The 26,364-nt window shown below is 40.0% G+C and overlaps 1 protein-coding gene across 2 annotated transcripts in view; it reads right to left on the reverse strand.

Annotated features, from left to right (window-relative positions):
* The window catches only part of ptprn2 (protein tyrosine phosphatase, receptor type N2), a 125,175-nt gene that overhangs the window by 54,523 nt on the left and 44,288 nt on the right, over positions 1-26,364 (reverse strand). For both annotated transcript variants that reach the window (XM_022767220.1, XM_022767219.1), the window contains one exon: positions 24,069-24,148. In XM_022767220.1, the coding sequence (XP_022622941.1) occupies positions 24,069-24,148 (80 nt within the window). The remainder of the gene's footprint in view (positions 1-24,068; positions 24,149-26,364) is intronic.

The following is a 26,364-nucleotide window of genomic DNA, read 5'->3' on the forward strand; positions in this document are numbered from 1 at the left end:
TGAAGCAGCCACAGGAAACACAACGTTGGCTGTGATTGCTCATCGAAAACGGGTCCACAAAAATAAGACTTTTTCTGACTTTTTCTTACCAGCAGTAACCACAGGTGTGCCCAAATCAACAAGGACTGAAATTTTAAAGATTACAACTTTAAATGAGATATTCAAAGCTCTATATAGAGTGCATCTATAACAGCCACTTAAAATTTCAGCCTCCACCTCTAAAGTATTCCAGCTTGCCTGTTGCCAAAGTTGAATTGGAACAATTTTCAATTTAAAAAAAATCGCACTTGTGCACAAAAGAAATGTGCTTTGATTTAAACCATAATCACCTTGTCTCTGTTTTGCATCAGAAAATTCAACCAGGTGAACAGAAAGAACTGAAGAGTACTTCAAAAACTCATCAAGGACTTACTGAAGAAGAGGAAAAGGCCATTTCAATCATCAATCAACAGAATGGTGCTTTTTTTTTTTTTTTTGACACGCTCACTAATGAGTGAAAATACTGAAAAAAAATCACACATTTAAGCTTGATTTTATGTGACCTTTAAATTGCTTTGTAGCATATGTGCTCAACACAAATTAACTTGTGGCGAGATATAATTTGATTAAAATGTTGCTTTTCTCCACCATATGCTGCAAACTGAAGCAATTTTGCACTCCTCATCATAGATTCTAATAGCAATTCAGAAATGATTATCATAAAGTCATCAGAGCTTAAAGTCATGAATATATATATTCATTTCTCTGATATACGACAGGGTTGTTATTGTTAGGAGCAATATAAATTCAGTGTCGGGAGACAAATCACCCACTGTAGGCTGTAAGTATTTTGTATTTCAACACGGCGCAGCAGCCGCCGCAGTCACATGATCGTAATGTTTCCTCTTTGGCCTAACGGGGGTATATAGTTGACAAAATACATATTTCACCGCCCTCTGATTGATCTGTTAATATTGAATAACATCCACATCCATTCCATCTATCTACCCCCTCCCTGCCCTGCTCCTCAAGTCGTCTATTCACCACTTCCATCTCTCCATCCGTCACTCCAACCAAACAAAATGAAAGTGTTTATTGCGGAGGAGGGCTGACGCTCACGCCTCTCCACAGCCGTTAGCCTTATCAGCTGGCAATCGCTCCGATATTAAAGCTGCCATTCCGCCCATCACTTTCCCCTTGCACATATGATGGCTGTCTCTACCTATCAGAGTGGAGAGAGGAGGAGGAGGAGGGGGGGGAGGAAGGGAGGGAGGGGAAAGAGGGAGAGGAAAAGAGGGGGACATGCACCTGATCCCGCAGACAGATAAGATTCACAGCAACCTATTTTTCAGTCAAAATCCAAGGCGGGAAACAAAAACAATACTATTCCTCCATAGCTCCGCGTATGAAGAACTACAGCGCTGACTTCCGAGCGACAGTATATTCATTACACGTATGATATATAACATATGTGAAACCTTTACATCTGACTTCTGCACGCTGATGCTTATCAAAATGTAAATCAGCTCACAGATATCGTTTTATTTGATGGTTATTTGCTTTTAATAAGGATTATTTCTTCCATCTTTTTTTTTTTTTTTGCACTTCTAGTATACAGCAGTATCTAGGATATTCATCCTAGAAGGGAAATTCCACATGAGACACAAACACAACTTTCACATGATATCTGATTTTTATGGTAAGGAAAATGCCTCCTAACGTAACATATATATGACCACACACACATTTTCCCCTGAGACAATCTCATGGCCCTACTCTGTCCTCTGTGTCTTCTTGTTCATGCGTATCAATTGTTATTCTGCTCCTTGGCTTCTATAAATCAAGACACCAAATCAAAAGGACCTGCACCTCTGAGAAAACCTACAAATGAAACAGAGGGGCAAGGTGGAGGAGAGCCGGAGTGCAACTAATGATTATTTTCATTTGTGATTAATATTTGGATTATGTTTCAATTAAATTGATGTCTTAATTTGACTGATTAATTGACCTGAGTAACAAATTGTTTTAAAAAAAATTCCTCGGACAATCCGACAGCTTCAAATTGCTTGTTCTGTCTGACGAACGGTCGGAAACCCCAAATTATTCAATTTCAAGCTGAAACAATTAGTCGATCAGTCAATTAGCAACTATTTTGATAATTAATTATTTGTTTAAGTTACTTTTTAAAAGCAAAAAATGTAAAAGTATGTATTGGCTGTGCTTTCTCAAATGTGAATATTGGTTGTTTTATTTTATGATAGTAATGAAAAATAAAAGGTAGAATTTGGACTGTTAGTTTGATAAAAGAAGCTATTTAAATATGTCAGCTCGGGTTTTGGAAAACTGTGAAAACACAGTTCTATGACACTTCACAGACCAAACAATTAATTGATTATTCAACAATGACGATAACCATTAAGTCCAGCTGTAATTCAATTTGCAATTATATCAAACAGAGAGATTTCTTCAAATTTAAGAGGCTGGAACCAGTCAGCGTTTGGCATTTTTGGCTTGATGAAAGATCTTTACAAGATTAACAATTTAGCTGAATTGTCATTCATTAATTTGCTGTCAATCAACTAATAATGTCTGCACTGATTAATATATCTTACTACGTCACTATGGCTGTTTATCCACTCACTCTTTAATACTGGTTGCTCATAATAATGCTTATCTTGAAATCTAATCTGATTAGACACAATTTAATTTAGTGCATATATATAATAGTATATACTATATAATAATAGTATAGTTCAACTTAATCCCTAAAAAGTAAATTGAATTAAGCCAAATAAGTCAACCGAAAACAAACCTTCTTCTTCCTCCCAGTAAAACCAACATGACGATAGCATTACAGCATTACGCCCTAACGTCCAATCAGCAATGCCAATCATATACCACCATGTCTGTCACATGGTAGGACCATGCTGTTAACAGCAGGGGCTCCTGGCTGGCTCACTGTTTATTCACCCTGATGGATCGCTTCCTGTGGATAAGCCAACAGTGCTCCCCAAAAACCAACTGCTGTTATTCAGCCTAAATCAACACACCACAACCATTTGCTATCTAACTGAACACAGCCCTTATAGTCTGCTGCAAAATATAAAAAATAAATAAATATCACAAAAGCAAAATGTTTCCTTTAAGATGTCAAAGCGTGTTTTTTAGTTGCCATGTTATAGATGATGTTGAAAGACAACACTGTGGAACAAGGGGATAGGAAATGAAGTCTGCTTCCAGCTCCTCTAATGGCTGTAGTCGTGCAATCAGCATGCACCTTGTGTCCGCTGCAGACCTTGCCGCAGCCTTTGGTATCAAACACGTTACAGGTCCCTTCCTCTTTCAAACAGAACCCACATGACACATTTGTAATTGCATCCTGCCTTATTAGAAACCCTTTTCAAAAATGGCTGAATAATACACCTGGACAAGTCTTTGCCTCTGCTGCACATGTGCAGACGCATATAAACACAGCCACAGACACACGCATAATATCTGTTTCTTTGCCTGCTGGTTGATTAATAGATTGTGGCTGCTCTGACACTCTGTGTAGAATAGGCATTTTGCCTTTGATAGGTGCTGACACCAATTCTTCACGGACTGCAGGAGATCGGGGGAACAGAAGCAGCACTGGCAAATGACTTGGATGGCAGGCACAGCCAGATGTGGGAGAAACCCCACCGATGTCACTCTGCATTCTCACCGGGACACGTTCACATCGTTTACGCTCCCTTTCAAAGATGACAATCTGCAGATGTGTGACATATGCAACGTAAATCACATCTGACAATCGCTCTAAAAGAACGGATAGGCCTGCGGATTACAGTGAGTGATGAGTTGAACAATGCACATCTGAAACAATCATGGTCATCAGAGGTCCAGCGTGCTGCAGAGTCATGCTGCTGAGTCTGTGGATGACCTTTTCCAATAACACAAGCCGACAGCCTTGCTCTCAGAAAGACACTGGATAAAAATCGCTCACTGCAGTGTGCAGGGAAAGTTCAACAAGTGAAAAGTCTTTACACATCCAGGGTCCTTCACAGTATACAGTAACGGAAAAGTGCTCAGTGTGTGTTGCTACATCTTACTCTATCTGTTCTCTAATCTAGATGAAAAACATTACTCAGAAATCTTTTCTTGGGTAAATTTATATCCAATTGATTAAAAATCATTGCTCTCTATGAAACAGGTTCCATTTCTTTCCCTGGATATGTGTGTGATACAAGATGAAAACATCTGGAAGTCTGCCACTGTCTGAGGGGAGCCTACTTGGGAAATGCTTATTGGAGGAAGGGCTGGCGAAGCTGACACACAGAGCTAGACACACACACACACACACACACACACACACACACACACAATCTTCCTCTGCTTCCCCACTGAGGGAACTCTGACAGAGGCAGCCCTACCTGTCACTGTGGCAGCAATTATCCTGCAGGCTCTCTCCACGGACCATCTCCTGCAGGTCTCCACATTACTAACCACATCGCTGAGCACACACATACTGAGCGTGCGCACTGACGCACAGGAGGGCACAATGCACACCTCACAAGTACACATATTGTACATATTCACAGACATGCATACACACATGTACATGCACGCGCGGCTGTGCTTTTTTTTTTTTTTTTTTTTTTTTTTTTTTTTTCATCCACAATTCGCTCTCTGCAAGCTAATGGCTCGGACGAATCATAATGATGTGTTGGTGCAGACATCCTGCTCAAGCCAGGAGAAACACACATCGTTACGTGGATGTGAGTGCCCATGCATGCATGTACACATACGTCCTCTGTTATAGATAATTGCATTATCATAGATAAGATAGCAAAGAAGTCTGCAAATACACCCACTAGAAAAACCTAAATAAATCAATAAACATGCTAAAGCCGTCATAAGGCAGAGTTTGGAAACGTAGCAGGCAGCATTAACATGAGGACAGGATATGAGCTCCAGTGAGTCAAGAGATAATAAATCTTGGATACTGGGGGGAAAAAAAAAACAGACATGCTCAGAAGAACAGGGTGTCCATTTTGGCTGCAGGGAGGTCTTCCCGGCAAAGGAATTGATCTGTTTCATGCTGGTTCACTGGAACTCGGATCCAGGTCCCAGTCTGAGTTTCAGAAACCGGGTTGATTGTACGGAGCTGTGAAGGGTGATTTCAGAGAAAGGGGAAAAAAAAAAAAAAAAAAAAAAAGGAAAAAAAAAAAAAAAAAAAAAAAAAGGAAGAAGAAGAACCCAATGTGACCTCATTACCGTAGATTTGTTCCGACTGTCATTAGGAATCACAAACGCCATCACTCAAGTCAGGAATATGAGGGAGAGGATGAGAGATGGGGTGGAGTAAGCAGGGGTGGGGTGGGGGGTTAGGGTGGGTTCTGACAGTAATCAAGAGGATTTGATCTGTAAACAGGATCTATCAAACGATCTACAGTAAACATGGAGAACATGTACAGTATACAGTATGTTTGAGGCGGTCCTGTAAGTTTTTATGTTTTCCGGTCTTTTATGTTTATGTTTAAACAAAATCATCCTGATGAGATCAGATTGGAAAACATGCGCTGCTCTAGACGACACTGACAAACAAAGTCTCTTGTTTGATTTTGAGAACTTGTTGAAAACTTTGTAAGCTCTTAGATAACACTAAGCATATACAGTTACATATGATATGAGTTCCTTTTAAGGAAATTGTGTGGAAACTGTGGGAGGCTTAAAATAAAGTGATGCCAACTCTTATATTTATCTAACACACAAATCTGACTAACAAAACAAATCATCCACACGTAGATGTCAGCATTTATGAGGAATATAAAGGCAATTCACGACTACTTAAGATTGATGTAAATGTAATGCCTTGAAATTTCAGTGGCGTTGAAAACAGCACAAACTCTTTGATGTGTTGATATTTTAAATTAGGGCAGCAACTAATGATTATTTGCATTATCAATGAATCTGACAGTTATTTTCTCGGTGCATTGATTAATCGCTCTGTCTAGCTAAATGCCACATCACAAACCCCCAAATGTTAAAAACCTAAAAGTATCACAAAAGCCATAGAGAAACAGCAAATCCTCCCAACTGAGAAGCTGGAGCCACAGTGGCCCACGTTTGACATTTGTGCTGATGAATTTTCTGTTGATCAACTAATTGTGCTTGATTTTTTTTCTCTCCTTTTTATTTCAAAATAAAGGAGTACACGCTCAATGAACAGATGTGACAGTATGAATCAGCGAGAGATGCCACCATTTTCTAACACAATCTAAAACAACAAACCAAAATGGATCCTAAATCATTCCAGCAATATGCTGAGCTACTAATGTGGTCCTGACAGAGCATATATTCATCAGAACAGTATAAAAATTCACTTAAAGGATGCATTTATAGCAAAGCTTCTGTTTTGTCCCTGTTCAGCTGCCCTGTTCCATCTAATGCACCGACTGAGCATCCAGAATAAATTTACAAGGATCTTTTTTTTTTCACTGAGGTATTCAAGATGCTTTCAGCTGGAGGAGGTTAATGTCAAGGTGAACACATTTGCTGTCAGTGGCCTTTAAGTCAATCCCTGCAGCCACATCTACAGATGTTAGTGCAGAGGACATCTTCCCTTAGAGAGTGGATAAAGTAACCCAGCGCTGCGTCCTATCTGCCTGCCTCTCTCCGTGTCTGAAGCATCCTGGCTGCTCCTCAGATCGCAGCGTTAATCTCGCCATGTTGCTTTCCTGTGTACAGCTGGGAGTGGTGGGTGTAAAATGAAAGTGTAACACAACAGTCTCACGCAGGTGTCAAAATGAGAAATATGACATTTCCCTTCAGAGATTTTATTAGCTCTGATATCATTTTGCATTCAGCCTGCCTGGTGTGTCACTGGGCTCTTTTTTTTTTTTTTTTTTTATTACTATTTTGCTTCAGGACAAAATGTGATAATCATTATTATATGTCTAAAGCAGAGCAGCTGTGACTGCATAGAGAAAAGCAAGAAATGTATTCAGGATGGGATACAATTCAAAAATCAAAATACACAGTTTGACTAGTGTGTTTGCCATTGTATAAGTCCCCCCACTCTGAATCAATCATCTTACTGCAGAGTTTCTCAAACAATTCCTTTAAAAAAGTGCGGCAGCTGTTCAGAGTCACAGCATGATGATTAAATCTATACACCACAGAGACGCCGACATACTGGTTTTTTTTTTTGTGTTTTTTTTTTTATCCAGTATTAATTTCCTAAATAACTGCAGAATCTCTCTGCATACACCAAACTCTCCTGTGACTGAACTCTCAAGTAGTTAGAGAAGGGGAAAGACAAGACTGTATAAGCACACCTCCCTGTCTTTTTAAGGACACCTGTTGGGCTGCATGGCTCATCTCCTCCTCATTTAGCCGTCTGTCTGGGCTCCGTGGGGCTGATTACCAGGAAGAGCTGATTCCAGTTGCACTGCTTATCAGTCTAATTAGAGCCCCTGGCAGGTGACTTGAAGGAAGTCGTTCGTGTGTCTCATGGATGTTCAGGCACTGCGATTTGTACAGGCATGGTAGTCGTTAGATGATAGGAGAAGACAAAAATGTATTTGTAAAAAAAAAATAAAAAATAAAAAGTTAGAAGGATATGAAATTGTGGCTTGAGAATTGAGGTGACAGATCACTTTTAGTGAAGGTGTTTCGAAAAGGGGGACATATTTTAAGGGCCTGTCTGGGGAACAGGAGGTACCTTGAGGAGGTTTAATAGAGTATTTTGCATCACAAACATTTTCAAAGAAAATTTCAAGTGGTGACAACAAGTCAAGAGAAAGAGGCGACATCTTGACTAACATCCTCTGGTAAAAGTATCAACTGTCAAAAAAAAAAAAAAAAAGAGAGAAATACCGAGACAGGCTATGGTTCTGTGGAGAGTGCTTTAATACATACAGCCGAGAAAATGGAAGATGAAATAAAAGCACAATTTAAGGCAGAATAAAGCAGAACATCAGACAAAGAAAGATGGAGAAAAGAGTGGGAAAAAGTGAGAGGCAGGGGCGGAAAGATATTGCAAAAGAGTTGAGGACAGAGAAAGAATCTGCAGGAGGTGAACAAGTTTTCCAGGTAGTGTATCAGTCACCGGTTAAAGGTCACTAGTCTGCTGTTCGCACATCCAGGTGCTAATGTAACACCTCTCACACCTTCCTCGGTTGCCTGCGTCTGACTGCCTGCAGGTTAGTGGGCAGAGAGACTGTTGTTTGTGCTAGAATAATATGCTGTAATCCCCCGTCTCAGATGTGGCCTTAACACAGGTAATTGGACTTGGAGTGTGAGGAAGCCTGTGGCTAGACACACACACACCACTGTGATACACAAAGACTGCAGTCTGATTTGAAATAAGAATAGAAACGTTCATATTATCAAGACAGATAGACCACCTTAACTTAATTTGTTCGCGAAGAATAGCTGCTTTGTTTCGGTCAAGCTTTTTAATTTCTCCACACGTTGAAGCAGTTCAGAGTTTAAGAGTCAGTATAGAGCTTGGAAGGTGGTTTCTTTGTTTTACCCTCTCCAAAACCCAAAATACAAGAGCAAAAATGTAAGGAACATACTTGTCTTTTCAGATATAAACTGCAACCGTTAACATGTCCGGCTAACTAGCTTAGTAACTACCTACAGTAGTAACCGAACGTTGCCAAGTGGCTGAGTTTAGGCTAACATTAATGGCTCACTACAGCTAACGACAGCTGACAAAATCTGCTAACCACGGTTATTTCAACCAAAGAAAAAAAAAACGGTTGCCGGGTAGAAATGGGAAAACAGTTTTTGTCTACCTCTCTGAAATCAAGGATCCATTTTTAAGAAAATTACTAAGAATTTCATGCGTTGATTCCGCCACAGTTATTATTGTAAACTGTGTTATGTAATGCTACTGTGCAAGAACAAAAACCGGACAGGCATGGCAGTAAGGACGGCAGGGTTTAGCAAAAGCACAATTAAAATACATCCTTGTAGGGCAGACTTTACACAATATAATCCACGATATTTTTGCAAAGATAAAGATGCAGGTATTTAGGCATGCTCGCTTTCTTTCAAGAGAAATGGAGATCATACATATATATTCCGTTTCTTTGTGTCATCCCAAGTCAATCTGAGGTGGATATTGGAGTTAAATTGAAAGCGGGTGTCCCTTAAAGAGAGGTTTGAGATAGAAACGAGTTATCACCTCCACAGAGAGCCCTGGGAGACACAGCGCTCCTCTGTAGCAGTCCAGCCTGATGCATACAGGCCACTGACCCATGACAGTCAGCCCGTATCGATTTAAGAGGAGGCAGAGGACACAGAGAAAAAGAGGGAGACGGGGGGAGGGAGGGGAGGAGGAAAAGAAAAGAAAAAAAAAGAAAAACAGTGAGGAGGCCAGGGAGCAATATCCCTCTTAAAACTTATCCATAATTCATTGTCTTTTCTTTCTTTTTTCCTTCTATACTTTCTGTCTTTTTCAGATGAGTGCACGGCAGGGGAATGTTCATTTTTAAGGGGGATTAGCGACGACCTATTTTGAAATGCATCCCTCTGGTACTTGTTTCAAACACACACACACGTTGGTCTTTCTATAGTTATGAGGATACTCGTTGACATAGCCCCTTACCCTAAAGACCATCATAAATAAATGCCTAACCCTAGGACGTCTTCTCCATCAAACAGTTATGACGACTGGCCAAAACGTCCTCACTGTCCCAAAAAGTCACACAATAATGGTTTCAAACATAAATGTGTCCGCTCAACCATAAAAAGACATATGGTCTCTCCCACACACACACACACACACACACACACACACACACAGGCGCAGATAGGTTAATACACTCAGGTTCGTACATAAATGTGTCCAACACAAAGTATTTGGATAGTAGATAATGTTATTATTCCCTGTTTTGTTCTATTTGAAATTGCAATGAGGTGAATCCATTATTACACATCTTAATGGTCATAAAGTAAAAAAAAAAGAAAAAAAAAAGAAAGATTCTGACACAATACAGGCATTTCACTGTGGACATTATGCCCTTGAAAATGAAGCAGGATTTGTGAAAACAGTGTTAGATTGATGAGGAACTTTTAACAACTCGTCACATCTGTTTGTTCACACAGATTAATTGGTTTTTAAAAAGGCAGGTCCTAACCATAAAAAAACAACATGTTGAATCCAGTAAGCTCTATGAAAGTTGTCATATTATTGGTCTAAACATTTATACACTGTATTGTCCGGTATTATTGCCTACAGATTGCCAACAGATTCTGTAGAAGTGTGAAAACACATGGCAACAGCTATTAATGACTTCCTTATATATATATTCACCTTTAGTTAATAAAATAATAACTGACATCCTTACTGGATGATGTTTTAGTTGCCTTAACCCTAACCCTGGTGTTTCAGAAAGTCAGATCCTTGAAAAGGCCATCTGATGAATTTCGTCATTGAACACAATTAGTAGTTTCACAGAATTGACTAATATTGGCGACAGAGCTGGTGCTCCAGCTCAACTGAAGAGTTTGGAGACTTTCTTGCTACAGTATGGTCAGCACTGTGAACTATAATGTGCCGTTGAAACTGCTGGAATCAAGGAACACTCATTTTAACCTCCCTGATTTATTATTTGGAAGCAGAATATCAACAATTGATGAATTATTAACAGACTGTAGTTGGAAGAGAATATAAAGATTTTTAAACTGTTATAACTTCTCCCCTGAAACATTCATAGCTGGTCATATAAACAGTTACTGAATACTTGATGACAAGGTTTAACACCGCTGTAATTAGGGTTGAATGATTAATCATTTTCATATCAAAGTTGAATTTTGAATGAGTTCAATTTTCAGATCATTAGAGCTACAATTTAAATTACATAATTAATGTCTCAACAAGGTGTATGCAGTTAAAATTTTAGTCAGCGACCATGAGTGTTAAACTGGCTGACATGACGACCATGACCTCCATATTTACTCAGCTATAGCTAATTCACATTCATTTTGTTGGTTGAGCTGGTCAAGCAGCAGAATGAAACTCTTTGCTGGGTCTACAGGAAGATGTTAACACTCTGCCAAAGATTTGTTTCTTTGAGAGAGAAGAAGCAACACTTTTATTGTTTCATTTCAATGTTTCAAAAGAGATAAAGTCAACTGCATGATTCTGCTTTAGTCTCGCTGATCTAGATATTTTACCCAAATCAAATTGGTCAGTCTCTGCTTTAACCATAAATACAGTATGCTGCTTATGCATGCTAAGCAATGGGGGTTAAAATGAGACAAAGAAATTAATATAGAAGCAATAAATATATATGTTAGCAATGAAATACTTTGTACATTTATCCTTAAATAAGTCATTATCTTGAGTTCAGCGCAGGATGTCTCATGTCACTGCAATATAGATATCCACCTGCAGAGTTCAATCACTCCCACAGCTTTGCAGTCAGTGGGGGGGTTCATGTATTTTGTTTGACAAGATGCACAGAATGTGCAAGTAAATACAGCTGTGCTGTGGGCATATCTTGGCATTCATGATTCTTATGTCTCTAAAGACGCCCGCATGACTGAAAATAAAAGTAAAATGTGCTTTTTAAAACCAACAACCAACAAGGTGAACAAAACAAAAAATTGGACATTATTTACATTTATTTATTCTGGAGAAAGTTTTTTTTAGTTTTTTTTTTAATCCACGCTGCTTCGAGTTAAGTTCTCACACGAACTCAAAGGCAACAACAAACACAACTCCGACCATATGCAAATCATAACATCCAGATCCACGTGAAGCAGGAGCCAGCAGTTAGTCATGGCCATGACTCGCCTTAATTACTGCTTATTCTGAACTACAGGGACACCGAATTCTGCATTACAGGGCAAAAGTGGTCCACGAGCAAACAAACAGATATAGAGAGATGCACAAAGGAAGTGAAAATTGAACATCTGTCTTTTTTTTTCTTCAAGCCCCGTGCCAAAGAAAGCTGGTGCTGCACCTGGACATGAATTATAGAGAGCCACTTGGATGAGGGGGATGGAAGAAAAGGAAGAAGAGGAAGAGAGGTGAATGAAAATGAGGGGACAGGGTGGATTTCACATCTCCCCCATCTGGAGACACTCACCGGGGGGCTCTATTGGGTCAACGATCAATTCACTGCCAATAGCTGCCAATAAGGAACACTAGGATAGAGTGTAGTGTACTATGTGCTGCATAAAAGTTGTATTATATTATGCATAATAGCAAATAATAGTGGCATAAATATGTTTCAAAAATAATGACATAAAAAACAGACAGCTCATTGTGCATCCTTTATTGAAAATGTTATGAAATGGCCCTCAAATTCTACACTATGTTTTCAGACAGCTGTAATCCTTTAGAAAAAAATATATAATTATACTCAAAGAGGAACTACAAAAGCAAATAGTGCTTTGAAGATGGAAAGCCCGAAATGTCACCCACCCGCTTTGAAGCTCCCTGGCTCTCTTTGTTTCTCTACACTTGTAGCTCACAAAACCATTGGCAGAGCGCACTGTATTCAGGGGCCAATTTAGTGCAGATGTACCATTAAGAGAAAAAAAACCCCACACATACAAACACATGCTCATGAGCTCAGACAGCGATATACTGTAGAAATACAAACAAGAACACACACAAACACACATACACCTGGAAAGGCTACATCACGCCGAAAAATGTATGGCTATCCCCGTTTGTTTTGTACCATCCGTTTGTGGTTTCAAGCAATTTAAGTGTCATGTGCTGTCTCTTTGATACACACATGCACTTCTGATAGTCCATTAACAGCGATGTCCAACGATAAACAACATGCGTATATCTCTTGAGCATCAGTTTTTAACCTCTATGCGGAGAGTTTCTGCAGCTGCATGTGAGTCACTCTTGATTCAGTTCAGTTTTAGAGCTGGTTCACAGCAGACTGAGAAATGTTGCATTGCAAACACCAGAATGTGCAGCGTGGAGCTATAAATGATGAGTTGATTTACAAAATGATTAACAGAAAAATAATCAGAACTATTGTAAGTATTGGTTAATTGTTTGAGTCATTTTTCAAGCCAAAAAAAAAAAAAAAGCTAGGCTTTAGGAAACTGTTATCATTTTATGGACTGAACGAATAATCAAGGCAACAATCAACAGATTGTCTTAGTTCATTTCTATGCAAGTACTTTACATATATGTTTTTCTTCATGTTTTGATTTGGAGGGAGTTTGTTGTTGATTTTAATGTTAATGACACATAATGTATTTACTGTATGGATTTGGTGGTGGTGCTACAAGTGGAAAAAGTCAAGGACATTGGACTTTATTGTGTTATCCTTGACATTCTGTGTGACCTGAGGTCTTCACTATTATTGTGTCAACTAAACGAGACTAACTTAAATTAAATTTTAATTATTAATGAAAATAGTCAGTTGCAGCCCTAGTGTAATGCCATCATAACGCTTTGATAAAGTTAATAGTAGAGTAAATAATCTTTTTATTGCCCAGTTGCACAAACAGAAAGATAAAGCCTACAACTAAACTTATGTGAGTTAAAAACCCAAAACAAATTACTTGGAGAATGTTTCAAATTGTTTTGTTTTTTTGTTCTACTGAATTATGACTCATTGCAGGAGATGGAAAGAAGCTCATTTACATAGCTGTTTGCATACAACAAACACAATGTACGAGTACTTGCTGTTCATGACATGAGGGCCCATCAGCACGTGGTCTCTCACTTAGAGTAGCGTTCACTGCGGGTATAGGGATGGAAGATGAAGGGATGGGGGAATATAGAGAAGAGGGGTGGAGGGGTCAGGGTGAAGAAAAAGGGGAATGAGAGAGAGGTGGTGGTGGCAGGACTGAAGAGGCGGTGGGATTTTTTTGCTCAACATGGTGCTTAAACCCGCAGCATTGAACAAGTATTCAACAGACTGTGTGCCTTCAGTTCCAACAGCTTATGGAGCAGTTACAAAACCTCTAAGAGAATACAAAACATAAAAGTCCCCAAAACAGGTCCTGCATAAAACTGATTGAAAAGATATCAACAATTATGTTATTTTACTTGAGTGCAATCTGTTTAAATGCACAAAGAAAACTCTGATGTGTGACTGTCTCAGAGACTAATCATCATTACGACTTTGTGGCAAAATATGCCGTTTTGTCAGTTCATAAAACATGAAGCTAGTGAGCCATTTTGTTATTAAGTTTGCCACCATGTGTGAGAAAATGTGTCGCTCCCAGCCGTCCTGCGAGGCTCAGCTGGAAATTAGATCATGGCAAAGTCCTTGGCCATATAAAAATCGCATCATCAACCCTCTGGCACAAATCCAGAGAAGATCAATTATAAAATTTGGTCACATAATGACGAGTCCCTGCAAACAGTAACTGTTTGTACCAACAACAAAAAAACAAAAAAAAAAACAAAACACAAATAATGTGTTCATTAGCTTTTCATGTACTCTCAGTATGACAGCAAATCTTCAGAGAAACTATTGGGTCGAATAGTATCTTCAAAATAAGTAATATCAAGAGCAAATAAAGTCTAAGTGGAGAAGTCCAACACATGCATACAATGGATAAAATCCTCAACTAGGCTAGCCTATATGTAATATCTACTGTGATACAGTAGATCTTCTGGAAAATCGATTAAGAAAAAGAGAATAGATAAAATAACTAGATAAGAGTCACTGTTTTTAGCTAACCCAATGAATGAAACACCTAACAAATCAAGATACTTTATCAAATTAATGCTGCCTTCTTAGAACAGGACACGCTATGAGGCTCCAGCTGTATGTTGAGCTAAATGCTAGCATTAGCATGCTAACATGCTCACAATGTCAGTGCTAAGATATTGATGTTTAGCAGGTATGAACATGTTTACCACCAGTTTACCACCAGTACCACAGTAGTTTACTTTGTTAGCATGCTACCGTTTGCTAAATTCAGCTAAACACAAAGTTCAGTTGATGATATGAATAGTTTCAACTATTTGGTCACGAGCTAAACAAGCGGAGAAATGAAAGAAACATGATCGCCACCAAACATGCACCGAATTTCATCTGCTAGTTGCTGAGACATTCATAGGACATTCACGAGGAAAAGAACACGTATGTCTGTACAAAATTTCACAGCAATCCATCCATTATTTACTGAGATATTTCAGTCTGGACAAAAGTGGTAGAGTGAGCGACCGTCAGGGTGACCAATCAGCATTAATATCCCTTGTTCCTGTGTTGCTACTGTGGCTAAAAATCCAATATTGCCGCATACCGCAGCACTCTTACTAACTGACCTGCACTATCATCTACAATTGTCCAATAAAACCAGAGATATTCAAGGGATAACTACTACAGTATAGAGAGTATCTTAAAATCTCTAACGGTTGTCTTAGTTTATCATCATATCATATGCACTTGCCAGTTTATAAGATACACTTCGCTTAAACTAATGCAATAAAAAACAACAGTCCTGTACAAAATCTTACCTTCATGAAAGTTATAATGTTCCGTTTTTGTTGAAACTGTCTTAGAGAGGTGATGATTCAACTTTATGATCATTTTAGAGGATGTGGTTTGTGGTGCTGTTGAACTGTATTGCATTATATTGGCAGGTTTTTCTATTATTTTTTTCCACTAAAATTTATATCAATGAGGGTAGAAACACCTCACTGTGTAATCTAATACAGTTCAACAGCACCACAAACTGCAGTCTCCAAGATGATCAAAGTTTAATCAACACCTCCCTAAAACACTGTCAACAAAATCTGAACGTTATTAACTTTGGGAGAATTTATTGGTGACTGTTGTATTAGACTGCATTTGTTTTAAGTACATGTAACTAACAAATTGGACCGTGAATGTGTCATGCTACTATGGATTATTGCATTGATGTCATGTGAAGGTGGCATATAAGGCACCTTAGTTTACTGCATGATGATAATTCTCCCTGGATCATCCAAGATGACTGAAGAGAGACATAACAGAACGAAAAGTATGTCTCTATAGCCTCAAAATCTTTGAAGTGAAAAGTAAGCCTTCATATCAGTTTTTGCTGTCATTTTCCATCAAGCACAAGCGTAAACTCTTACAGATGCAAAGTGCTACTTATGGGTTTAGACCGGGAGTTAAGACGCCAGTACAATGTATTCAAAACCTTGTCAGAAAGTTGGATTTTTATCAAAACACATTTCAGGACAGACAATGTGTTGATTCAATTTAAAAACGCTCACGATTGAGAAAGTACCTTAATACCTCAGCATAATGCTTTGACACACTTCACTTTTAAACATATTACTGCATTTCTTTCTTGATCCACATCTCTCTCATTTCAATGCTTTTTTCCCCCCAATGATACAATGCATATTCAATTTTTGTTTACGAACTCGGGGTCTCTCCGGGCGTCTGAGAAAGGTTGCTCCGTTGTTCCAATTTGCGTTGTGTTTCACCCCCTTCTCATTAATCTCCCTCCATTCGCTGATAGCTTCGTTTCGTCCACTAGAAATCGCTTTCAATTATTCATGCCTATTTTCCACAAATACCTTGGAGATGGAATTAGCAAACAAACAATGCCAGGCGACACTAATCCTCGTCTACAGCAAAGATCCTTTAATGCACTGGAGATCTGGCCGGCTGTTGACAGGCACCTGTTACTGTCTTCAGCTGCGTTGCAACAGCAATGTTGACACAGTAAATATGTTTACAGGAGCAGTGCAGCCCTGACCCTACACTGAGGTGCAGGGATAATACTGAAGCAAAGGAGAGAGGAATAACGAAGAGCAGGAGAGCATGGAGAAAGAGCAAGAGCGGGGGAAAGAGCACGACTGACAAGGATAAACAGGATAAAGAGGAGCGTAAGACACAGCCCGATTCATCGGTTGGAACATTCTTGGCTCCGCACAATAGAAAACGTTTCCACATGACACCTTTTTCTCTGAGATGAGCACAAAGAGTCAGTGGCTGATGAAAGCTCACTCTCTGGACCAGGGACAAGGAGAAAAACTATATGTTTTAAACTGATTTCCAGATGCCAGGATGTCCTCTTACAGCATTTTTAATAGCTGCCTTTGACAATTTGGAATATTTTCTCTTTCTGGAGGCCCTACACGAGACAGGACAAGTAAAAAAAAAAAAAAAAAGTGACAAAGCACTGTGACCTTGGAGTTAAAGAGACATCTGACACCCTGGTAGAGAGGAAAAGTTTCCACCAAAACAAAAGCAAAATATTTAGCAGTTTACTGTGACTCATACACCTCTGGTTATCTAGCAGCCTGCAGCAAGCAAACACAAGTGCACACACACAAACGCATGCATGTGTGGAGCAACAGACGGAGGAAGTTTCTGAGATCAACAATGCATAAACGATAAAGAAGATAGAAAAGTGGGATGAGTCATATCCAATAAGCATCATTGTGCATTGTGTGTGTGTGTATGTATGTATACACACACACACACACTGTGTATACATGTACTGTATATATATATATATATATATATATATATGGGTGTGTGTGCCCTCTAGCAGACGGGAAGATGATGCAAGAGAGCCTGGCAGGGAACTACTGAGACTGAAAGAAGATAGTGAGACTGACGGTTTAGACGACTGAGAGCCGGGCTTGTAGCTGGATGGCGCACACACACACGCACACACACATTCTCACACTCACACACACACACACACACACAGAGCCAGGGGCAATGGAGGAGAAGAGACTGAGGAAGACTTTGATCACCGAACTGAGCACATTCAAGCACTCAACCAGAGAGGGCAGTCAGTGATGAGGAGGAGAGAGGAGAGTGCCCAGGGAGAGAGGGAAAGCGGGAGGAAGGGGGGGGGTGGGAGGGGAGAGGAATTGGGTTGTTTTCCTGACCTCTACGCTCATTGATACAGATGTTAAGGCATGAACACGCAGACAATAAGGCATCCGACACAGACGCCGCCAAGCTCTGTTGCATTGTATCTGTTGTATTTCTTGACATATTTCCTGATTGTTCAAAAACACTGCTGACAACACAAATTTCATTTCAGCCATATGAATGTTGTGTCTGGACATGAGCGCCCGGAAAGCTGTGGCAGCATTCAGAAAATATAATTCACACTTATTTCTTTAGCCTCTGGCAGCTTGCTAACTTCTGAATAGTAAATATTACAATATCAAGCAGAAACCAGACACACACCTGTGTAACGTAGGAATCCCCGTGGCTTGCGTTACCTTTACAAACAGTGTATGTCCGGGAACAGTCAGCTATAGTGCTGCAGATTCGTCCTCCACGCCTGAGATGCAGGTGGATAAACCATTGTGCTGTTTGCAAAGAGAACAGGTAATTATCGTTGGCATTTTGACAAGTGTTTGCCAGAGTGAAGGTCAACTCTGTCTGCGTGGGAGATCTATGCTAATCTGCTCAGCTGGAAAAGACTACCACTCACCACTCAAATGGTAGCTAGTACCATTATACAGCCACAGCTACCATGTTTTCACTTTAGAGTTGTCCGCAAGGTGTGTGTGTGTGTGTGTGTGTGTGTGTGTGTGTGTGTGTGTGTATGCGTGTGTGCATGTGTTTCTGCAAGCAGATCAGAGAGCGTACCAGGCCTTCCCACAGAGAAGAGAATAGACAGACAGCCAGGATCAGGCAGACAGACAGAGAAAAAATGGAGTAAGATAGAAAAGAAACTCAGTTATATTTAGGCTGCCTCTCTTATGCTTTTAGAACAAAACAACAGACATAGTGTGGGTGGAGTACATTTCACATCTGCCCACAAAGTAGGAAAGTCTCTCCTCTTGGCTTGAATGCAAACCTCGCAGGTTTCTATCCAAATATTACACAAATATGCACAAATTTTAACCAGATTTCCAGAAAATCTGCAACAAAAAAAAACAACAAAAAAACAAAAACAAAACAGATTTAATCCGAATGTTGTGAGTATTAGAAGTTAGTTGAGATAAACAGTTGGTGGTGCTAATTCTCCAGTTGGTTGCCATTAAACCATTGCAGAGGAAGAATGCGCATTTATTGTTGTTTTATGTATTCATTTTAGTCTCCTCGCTCCATCGCTCCACACAGATCTGATGTTTTCCTCTGCTGCAATCTTTCGTGTGGAAGCTTCAGTGGATGTTTAAGTCACATGAATCATATACGTGTTGATTTACTCGCTGATTCTATTGCACTTTGTCGCATTTTACAAATTTGTAAACACTTTTATCCAAAGCGCTACCATGGATAAATTTGGAATTTATTATCTTGCCCAAAAATACTTTGACATGAGGACAAGAAAAATCAAACTTCCAACCTTGTGATTAGTGGCCGATAACGGACGATTGTTTTTTCAATACACCAATTTTTCCACTTCAGTCAAGCTTAAAAACTTTTTGGCCAAACTTTTTTTTCCACACATTTTAGGTGTTTCCACTCAAAAACTCTGGTGTTTTCACACACAGATAGAAAATGATCATAAAAAATGGGGGATGTTGTCTTTCCCTCCAAAATACTCAGGAATTTTTCTCACCATCTTTCTCCTTCTTACTTTTCCCTGATCTCTTTTCTGCTGTCACTTACATGTGGGTGAAAGTGAGTGAGTGAGTGAGTGAGTGAGTGTGTGTGTGTGTGTGTGTGTGTGTGTGTGTGTGTGTGTGTGTGTGTGTGTGTATGTGTGTCTGTGTGTGAGAGAGGCAGATAGACAGGGGCAGAGGCAAAAACATGGGGGCAGACATTGTCTACGTTCACGTCTCTGCGTGTCTCCCTCGGGTGACAGCCGTGTGTCAGGGTCTCTGCTCTCTGCTCCAGATGGCCCAGCCAGTTGCTCCCAGGGTCCCCAGGCTCCCAGCGCTCATTGACCAGGACCGGGGTTCTCACGGCCTGGGGGCCCGCGGACTCATTGCTGTGGCCTGGCCTCTGGGGCCTTTGGGGCCTCTGAGGGGCTCCGGGGTCGCCCAGCCGTGACAGCCAAGACAATAGGAGTGTCCTCACCCAGCTCCCACCCACCACCTACCAGCCTCTCTTAACACACATATATCCCCTCACACACCCTGGTGTTTGACCTGGACATCCTTGACCACAGTTGGTAGACAGTGGCCAAGTCACCAGGCATCACAGAACCTGCTGACAGGTGAAATACAACGGACACAGAGCTCAAAAATAAGGCACAATTATAATAAATGCAGCAGAACACAAATGTGCTGCAGATATAAAAGATGATCCATCAAAACGCATCTATATCATCAATTGAAAATATGACAGCACATAATTATAGAAAAACACTCCTCCTACACACGAATCCATCTACTCGCTGTGAAGTGCACAAACATGTAAGTGGAAGCAGGGAGTGGATCAAATCCATCATCAGCTACAAAATGTTGCTTTACAGTGAGCAAAAGCAATTCTGGCAGATCCAATTTCCCCCAACTGAAGGTGATTTACATGTTTAGAAATCACATTGAGATAGAGAGGAAGCAAGAAGGCAAAAAAGTAGAGTTCTAAACAACACATTTCAACATTGGTTTTAACAGCTTGGCTGCCACTTCATCAAATATTGAATAAATCATTTTCTTGGCACAGTATGAACACCACAGCTGCAAAAAAAAGAAAAAGAAAAAAGAAAAAGAAAAAAAAAAAATCACACACAAACACGCACGCACACATCCGCACACGCGCACACAAACACGGACACACAGAATGCCTTGTAGTTTTGATAAAGCAGCAGCTTTCCCTTTTGTTTTGCAGCCGAGCAGGGATTAGGCAGTGTGGGTCTTTGTCCTGCCGTTTTCCAGTTGAGCAGAACACAAGAGCCTCTACCTCCACTAATACAGTCAGACCTCCCAGCAGGCCTTTCACCACACAGCCGCTAAGAACCTGCTGCCCAAAAGATGCTTTTCAAGGAGTTATCAAATCTCCTCTATACTGTCCATGCCTTTCAACCAAGTCTCTTTGTCTATTCTTTTCAATGGTGCATTGAACACATCAAATAGAACTGATGTGCAGATAGATGGACAGCAGAATGTAGCAGAGCCATATTAACCTCATTCAGACACTGCAGAGTACAGTCAAGGTAACAGCAGTAAAGGCCTAATATATTGTTGGATCTGAATGTACATGTCACAGAAAATATATTTTAAAAAAAACACAGCAATTTACAGTAAATGAAGCATATTCCAAGTGGTGATGTGACAATCAGCCGACAGGAACATTTATCCACTACTTTTCTGAAAACCGATGAACTGTTTGACACAGTTATGAAGGATAATTGCTGAACATTTCTTACTTTGAGCTTCTCAAACATGAAGATTTGTTGCTTTTCTATGTTATATATAAATTGAAACTGAACACCGTTCAGACAAAACAAGACATCTGAGGACTTGGGCTCTTTCACCTTGTTCACTAGATTTTCTCATTCTGTTTCAGTACTACTTGGGATAGAACTTTTGTAAACCAAAAAATGTGAAAATGAATCAGTAATGAAAATATAGTAATACTTAGTTGCAGCCGCAGCAGAAAATATACAATATCCCAAGTAAGTGCTGAAACAATCAGTCGTTAGTCAACATGAAAATTAAGAGACTACTTGTTTGATTATTGATTAACTATTTCAGTCCTTTAAGCAAAAATTGTAAACTTTTGCCACCTCCACTTTCTAAAATGCAAAAATTTGCTGCTTGCCTCCATTTTATAAGATTTTTATCTGAATAACTTCAGGTTTCTGGCTGTTGGTCGGACAAAACAAGACATTTGAAAATGTCTCCTTCTCTCGTAACTTGCAACAGACACGTTTTTTTTGTTTTGTTTTTTTACACTTAAAAACCTGAAAAAAAAACAACATAAAAAACAAAACTATCGACAGCTAAAACCATAATGAAAACTCAGTCGTTAGCTGCTGCTCAAACAGTGAATATATAATATCCCAAGCAATATTGAAACACTCAGTCGCTTAGTCGATTCTGATAATCGATTAACCATTTAAATCAATTTATAAAGCAAAAACTGACATTTGTTGCTTCCAGTGTCTCATATATTAATATTTTACTACTATTTAATACTTTTCTCTGTTTTATATTGCTATAAAAAGGAATATATTCAACTACACATTGTCAACAGCATAGTCAGTAGTGAAAATAATTATTAGTTGCAACCCTAACTTTAGAAATGATAAATACAAATGAAGTATAAAGCAGAATTTGAGTGCATTCAGATCATGGTTCATGGTGCATTCGCATTTCGATGATAAATGACTGATTATACCAGTTTTAACGTTTTCTTAATCAGTTATAAAGAGGAAAGTGTTTGCTGAGTTTTCCACAGCGTTCAACACTTTTTGGTTTTTCTACTTTCATGACTGCCATAAAGCATGCTGTGCAGGCTCTCAGCAGCAGGTTGAGCACAGAATACAGCGGGGGTTTTGATGAGTTCATTAGGAGGCCACGTCATTTATGCACAGTCACACATAAGGCAAAGGTCAGCCAGGATTACCCAGGTGGCCACTGCATGTGGGTGTCAGTTTGATTTTCAGATTCCACTTAAACCATACCGTTGCTCCACAACCCAGTAACCACTTAGAAATCACCATGCCATTGCCATATCGTAGTGAATTCAATGCCATGCGTGCATATTTCAGAGCTGGAACAGAGCTAGAAAAAGGATTTGAAACACTAAAAAGGACAGTTTCTGTTTTCACTTCCCATTGTTTTTAATATCAGGAGCAGAGTGGGAAGTCCACTTCACCTCACACTGTGGTGGAAATAGAGGGGAGCAACAAGGTAGGAGGGGGGCACGGGAGATAAAGCTCTGGCAGGATTTGCTCTAAGGTCAATGGGGGCACTCATGTAGCTCCAAAGACAGAGGATTGAACCACTCTGCAATCTCCAAGCGCCATTTTTTACATTCTTAACACATTCCAGAGCTGAGTTGGGATAAACCAACGATTTAGCCAAACCTTATGTGGTTCGATAAGCTTTTTCAGTCCGCTTCACAAATCACTATTCAGGTGGGCTGTATTCATAATTCATCAACATGGGTCAGGCTGATGATCATGTTGACTTAACATTTGGTCTGACATTTCAGCCCTGCTCACGCCTGTCATTAGCTCTCGCCACACACCACCTCATCAAAGTCAGTCATACAAGAGAGGAGGGGGAAAAAAAGGAGATGAAGAAGCAGGAAAGGGGATGGAAAGGAAAGAGAAAAAAGATACGATACACTGTAATCATTACACCTCATGCATAACGTGCCTACAATATTTGCTCATTTGATCATTTTGAAAAGTGGGATGACAGCGAGGGTTAAGTGCAAATACACACTGCAGCGCATGCACAAAGACTCACACACTCGCACAAACCCGGCCTCAAAACCAGCGGACCGAAGCTCAACCCCCGGCCCAACCTTTCTTGCGGTAAATCTGTATCATCAGCCGTCATCCGGCACATCCCTAATAGGAAACGAGTTGGTGGCAAAAAATGTCATTTTCAGCCAATAACAACACCACCATGTTGATTCCAGTGGGGTGATATTGGATGATATTGACTGTTGGGAGTATTGCTGTGCTTCTCAAAGTCATTTCCGACCAAAGCAAGGACATCGACACACATCCAACACACATCAACCCCAACGTCTGGCTGATCCGAGCGTAGACAATGAACAGGAGAGCGGAGGCAGTGCATACTGACAACCTCCTTTCTGTGGGTGACAGCTCTCCATCAGTCTACATCAAACAAGTGCATACATGCAGGCACACACACACACACACAAACACACATTGAGGAGTATACACTCTAACTGATTGGCTGGTGCAAACCTGTTTCAACCTGTCAGCCTGTTGGACATAATAGAGGGCCAAATAAACTGTCCTGTGTACTGTATACGAGTGTGCACGTAGACAGGAGAAGTGTGCACACTGGGCTCATCATCTCAGTAATTGATGGTCGTCTGTCATTGCACACTGTTGATAATCTTCTTTGGGACAGAGGTTTGTCTGAACAAGATGAACACCAGCCTATCTACTGTATCTGGAGAGACTAATCTGTGTTCTCATTTACTGAAGCACAGACAGTGACAGAGCGGTCTGGCTAGTAAAAATGAGATGAATCGCGATGAAGGTTGTGGGCAGGATCATCAAGTGTGATGAGAAAAGATATAGGCTGCTCTTACCCGCAACTTGAACCAGATCTGCAGTAGTCACGTTTTTGGAGTTGGTGCCAACTCTAAAAGTCAACGCAGGACCCAGGACGCTGCAGAAAAACAGCAAAGAAGAAACAAAATGAGCAGTTGGATTTAAAGGTCGGATAAGCAAAAATAACAAAATGTTTTCCAAGTGTAATGAGGTAATAAAAATTAAAATCATGAGCAAGATAAGCAGTGCAGTCACTAAAGTTCCTTATGATTCATGGGCATGCAACACCCCTCTCCTAGAAATTACATTTCTAACTAAACTGAAGTGTTTTCCCAAGCGTAATTGCTGGCTGGATTACGTCGAGAGGCAATGTCTTTTTTGAATGATTGAAGCTCTGCATTTATTAATGGCAGTGGAGTCAGCAGGAGGCGGTTGGGGTGGATGGTAGGTCTACAAAGCTTCACATCCACAGTCCCCATCTGTCGCTTGGTTTCGGCAACAAAAGGTATTTTGTTTAAGGTTAGGGAAAGATCGTAGTTTTGGTTAGACGGATAAAAACACTTGTTTCTGAAATCACCTTAAACGAGCGCTGTTAGAGTCTAAACACAACCATAAAAAACCTGTTTCCAGTCCTTATGCTAAGCTAAGTTAACAGGTTGCTGGCTGTATCCTTATATTTCATGGATAGATATGAGTGTTATCCATCTTCACATCTAACCCGCAAGAGCAAGAAAGCGTACTACACAAAAATGTCAACATATTGCTTTAAGGTATATTACGGTTAAGACTGCATCAAATGCAGAGACTGACACAAAGCTTACACTAGAATTACAGCTTCGCGGTTGTATTCCTTGGCCACTCCACTAGTTTTCAGGTTGCATCCCTGTTTTTCTACACAATCATATAAAGTATTGACCATTTGTGTGAAATTTTGTGTTTTGTGAGGTCACCATGACCTTGACCTATGATCTTTGACCATCAAAATCTAATCACTTAATACTCGACTCCAAGTGAATGTTTTGAGGAAAGTCCCTCACGGTGTTAATGAGCTATTGCGTTGCCGATGGGACGGACGGACGAACAAGCCGAAAACATAATAACTCTGGCCCTGGCTGTCACCGGCACAGAGGCACAATAAAATGTGGGAACAATGAGAAGAGAAGCAGTACAATACCGGGTGTCATTTTTCTCAAAGAGATGTTGATTATCAATTCTGCTTTCCTTTTCAGTTTGATTTTGGCCAAAGACCAAAGTACTGTCATCAGATGAACGCCTTATTTTCTTTTCACCTACAGTAACCTGCCTGTATTCCCTCTGCCCATGTTCTCCTCTGTCTGGTCGGGAGTCAGCAACAGACTTCTCTCCCCGGAGCAGGATAAATGTTTAAGGTCCCTGAGGTTGGCCATGAAATAAAATCTGACAACCCCTCCAGACTCTGTAAGAACTCCCAGCAGTGGCCTGGAAAGAAACAGTGTATGCTGAAGTAATGCGTAAAGAAAAAAAATCCTACTCATGTCTACTGTAATCTCTTAAGCTCGAAAGAGAGAATTTTTAACAGCTAAGAGTGACTTCGTAGTCCTGGGGAGGGATGTCTTTCAAAACATGGTTTGACAAGGCAACAAAAAGCATGTCATCCCCCACGAATGATGAAGATCCCGTCTGGGCCAATCAGTAACAAATATGGCACCTTGTTTTGAGCTGTAATTGTAGTTCCCCAATGGGCAATCAAGGTAATTCTGAATACTGGAATGCAGCCGTGAGATCATTTTCCTCAAGGTTTGTCAGAATTAAAATCGAATCAGAGATGTCTGGGATACTGATGATGAACACATGGCATAAGTGAACAAATGATCAACGCTGGAGTGACATACATCACTCCTCCAAGTTCAAGGGAAATCCAAATGAGTCCATTTAGTAAGAATTTTAAAATGCCAGAAAACTGCATTTTATCAAGTACTCTTCATCTTTTCTTCAGTCCCAAATGTTTCTATTTTTGGAAAACAAATGAAAAATCTCTCACCGAGGCTGGAAAATTTCAACTTGTCTCCATAACAAATCAGCGCGTCTGTCTGAACAGATTTGTAGAAGTCGTTTTTCTTGAATCCTCTGTCAAAAACACTGATGCTCGTTTGTAGAAAATTCTTCAATCAAAATTGATTCTCATTTGAAACAGGTTGAAATAGTAGATTTTGTGATTTGTTGAAACGATTGGGCTAAAGTGACAGAGACACTTAAAACTGAAAATTTTTTAGTGCGTTTTTCCCTTAAACACCCACATCAGTTGTTTTGCAAATTAAACATACCAAATCACAGGCAGTTTGGTAAAAACCTGTT

This window comes from Seriola dumerili, unplaced genomic scaffold (genome assembly GCF_002260705.1).
Source record: "Seriola dumerili isolate Sdu_G_001 unplaced genomic scaffold, Sdu_1.0 BDQW01001124.1, whole genome shotgun sequence".
NCBI classification, from domain to species: Eukaryota; Metazoa; Chordata; class Actinopteri; order Carangiformes; family Carangidae; genus Seriola; species Seriola dumerili.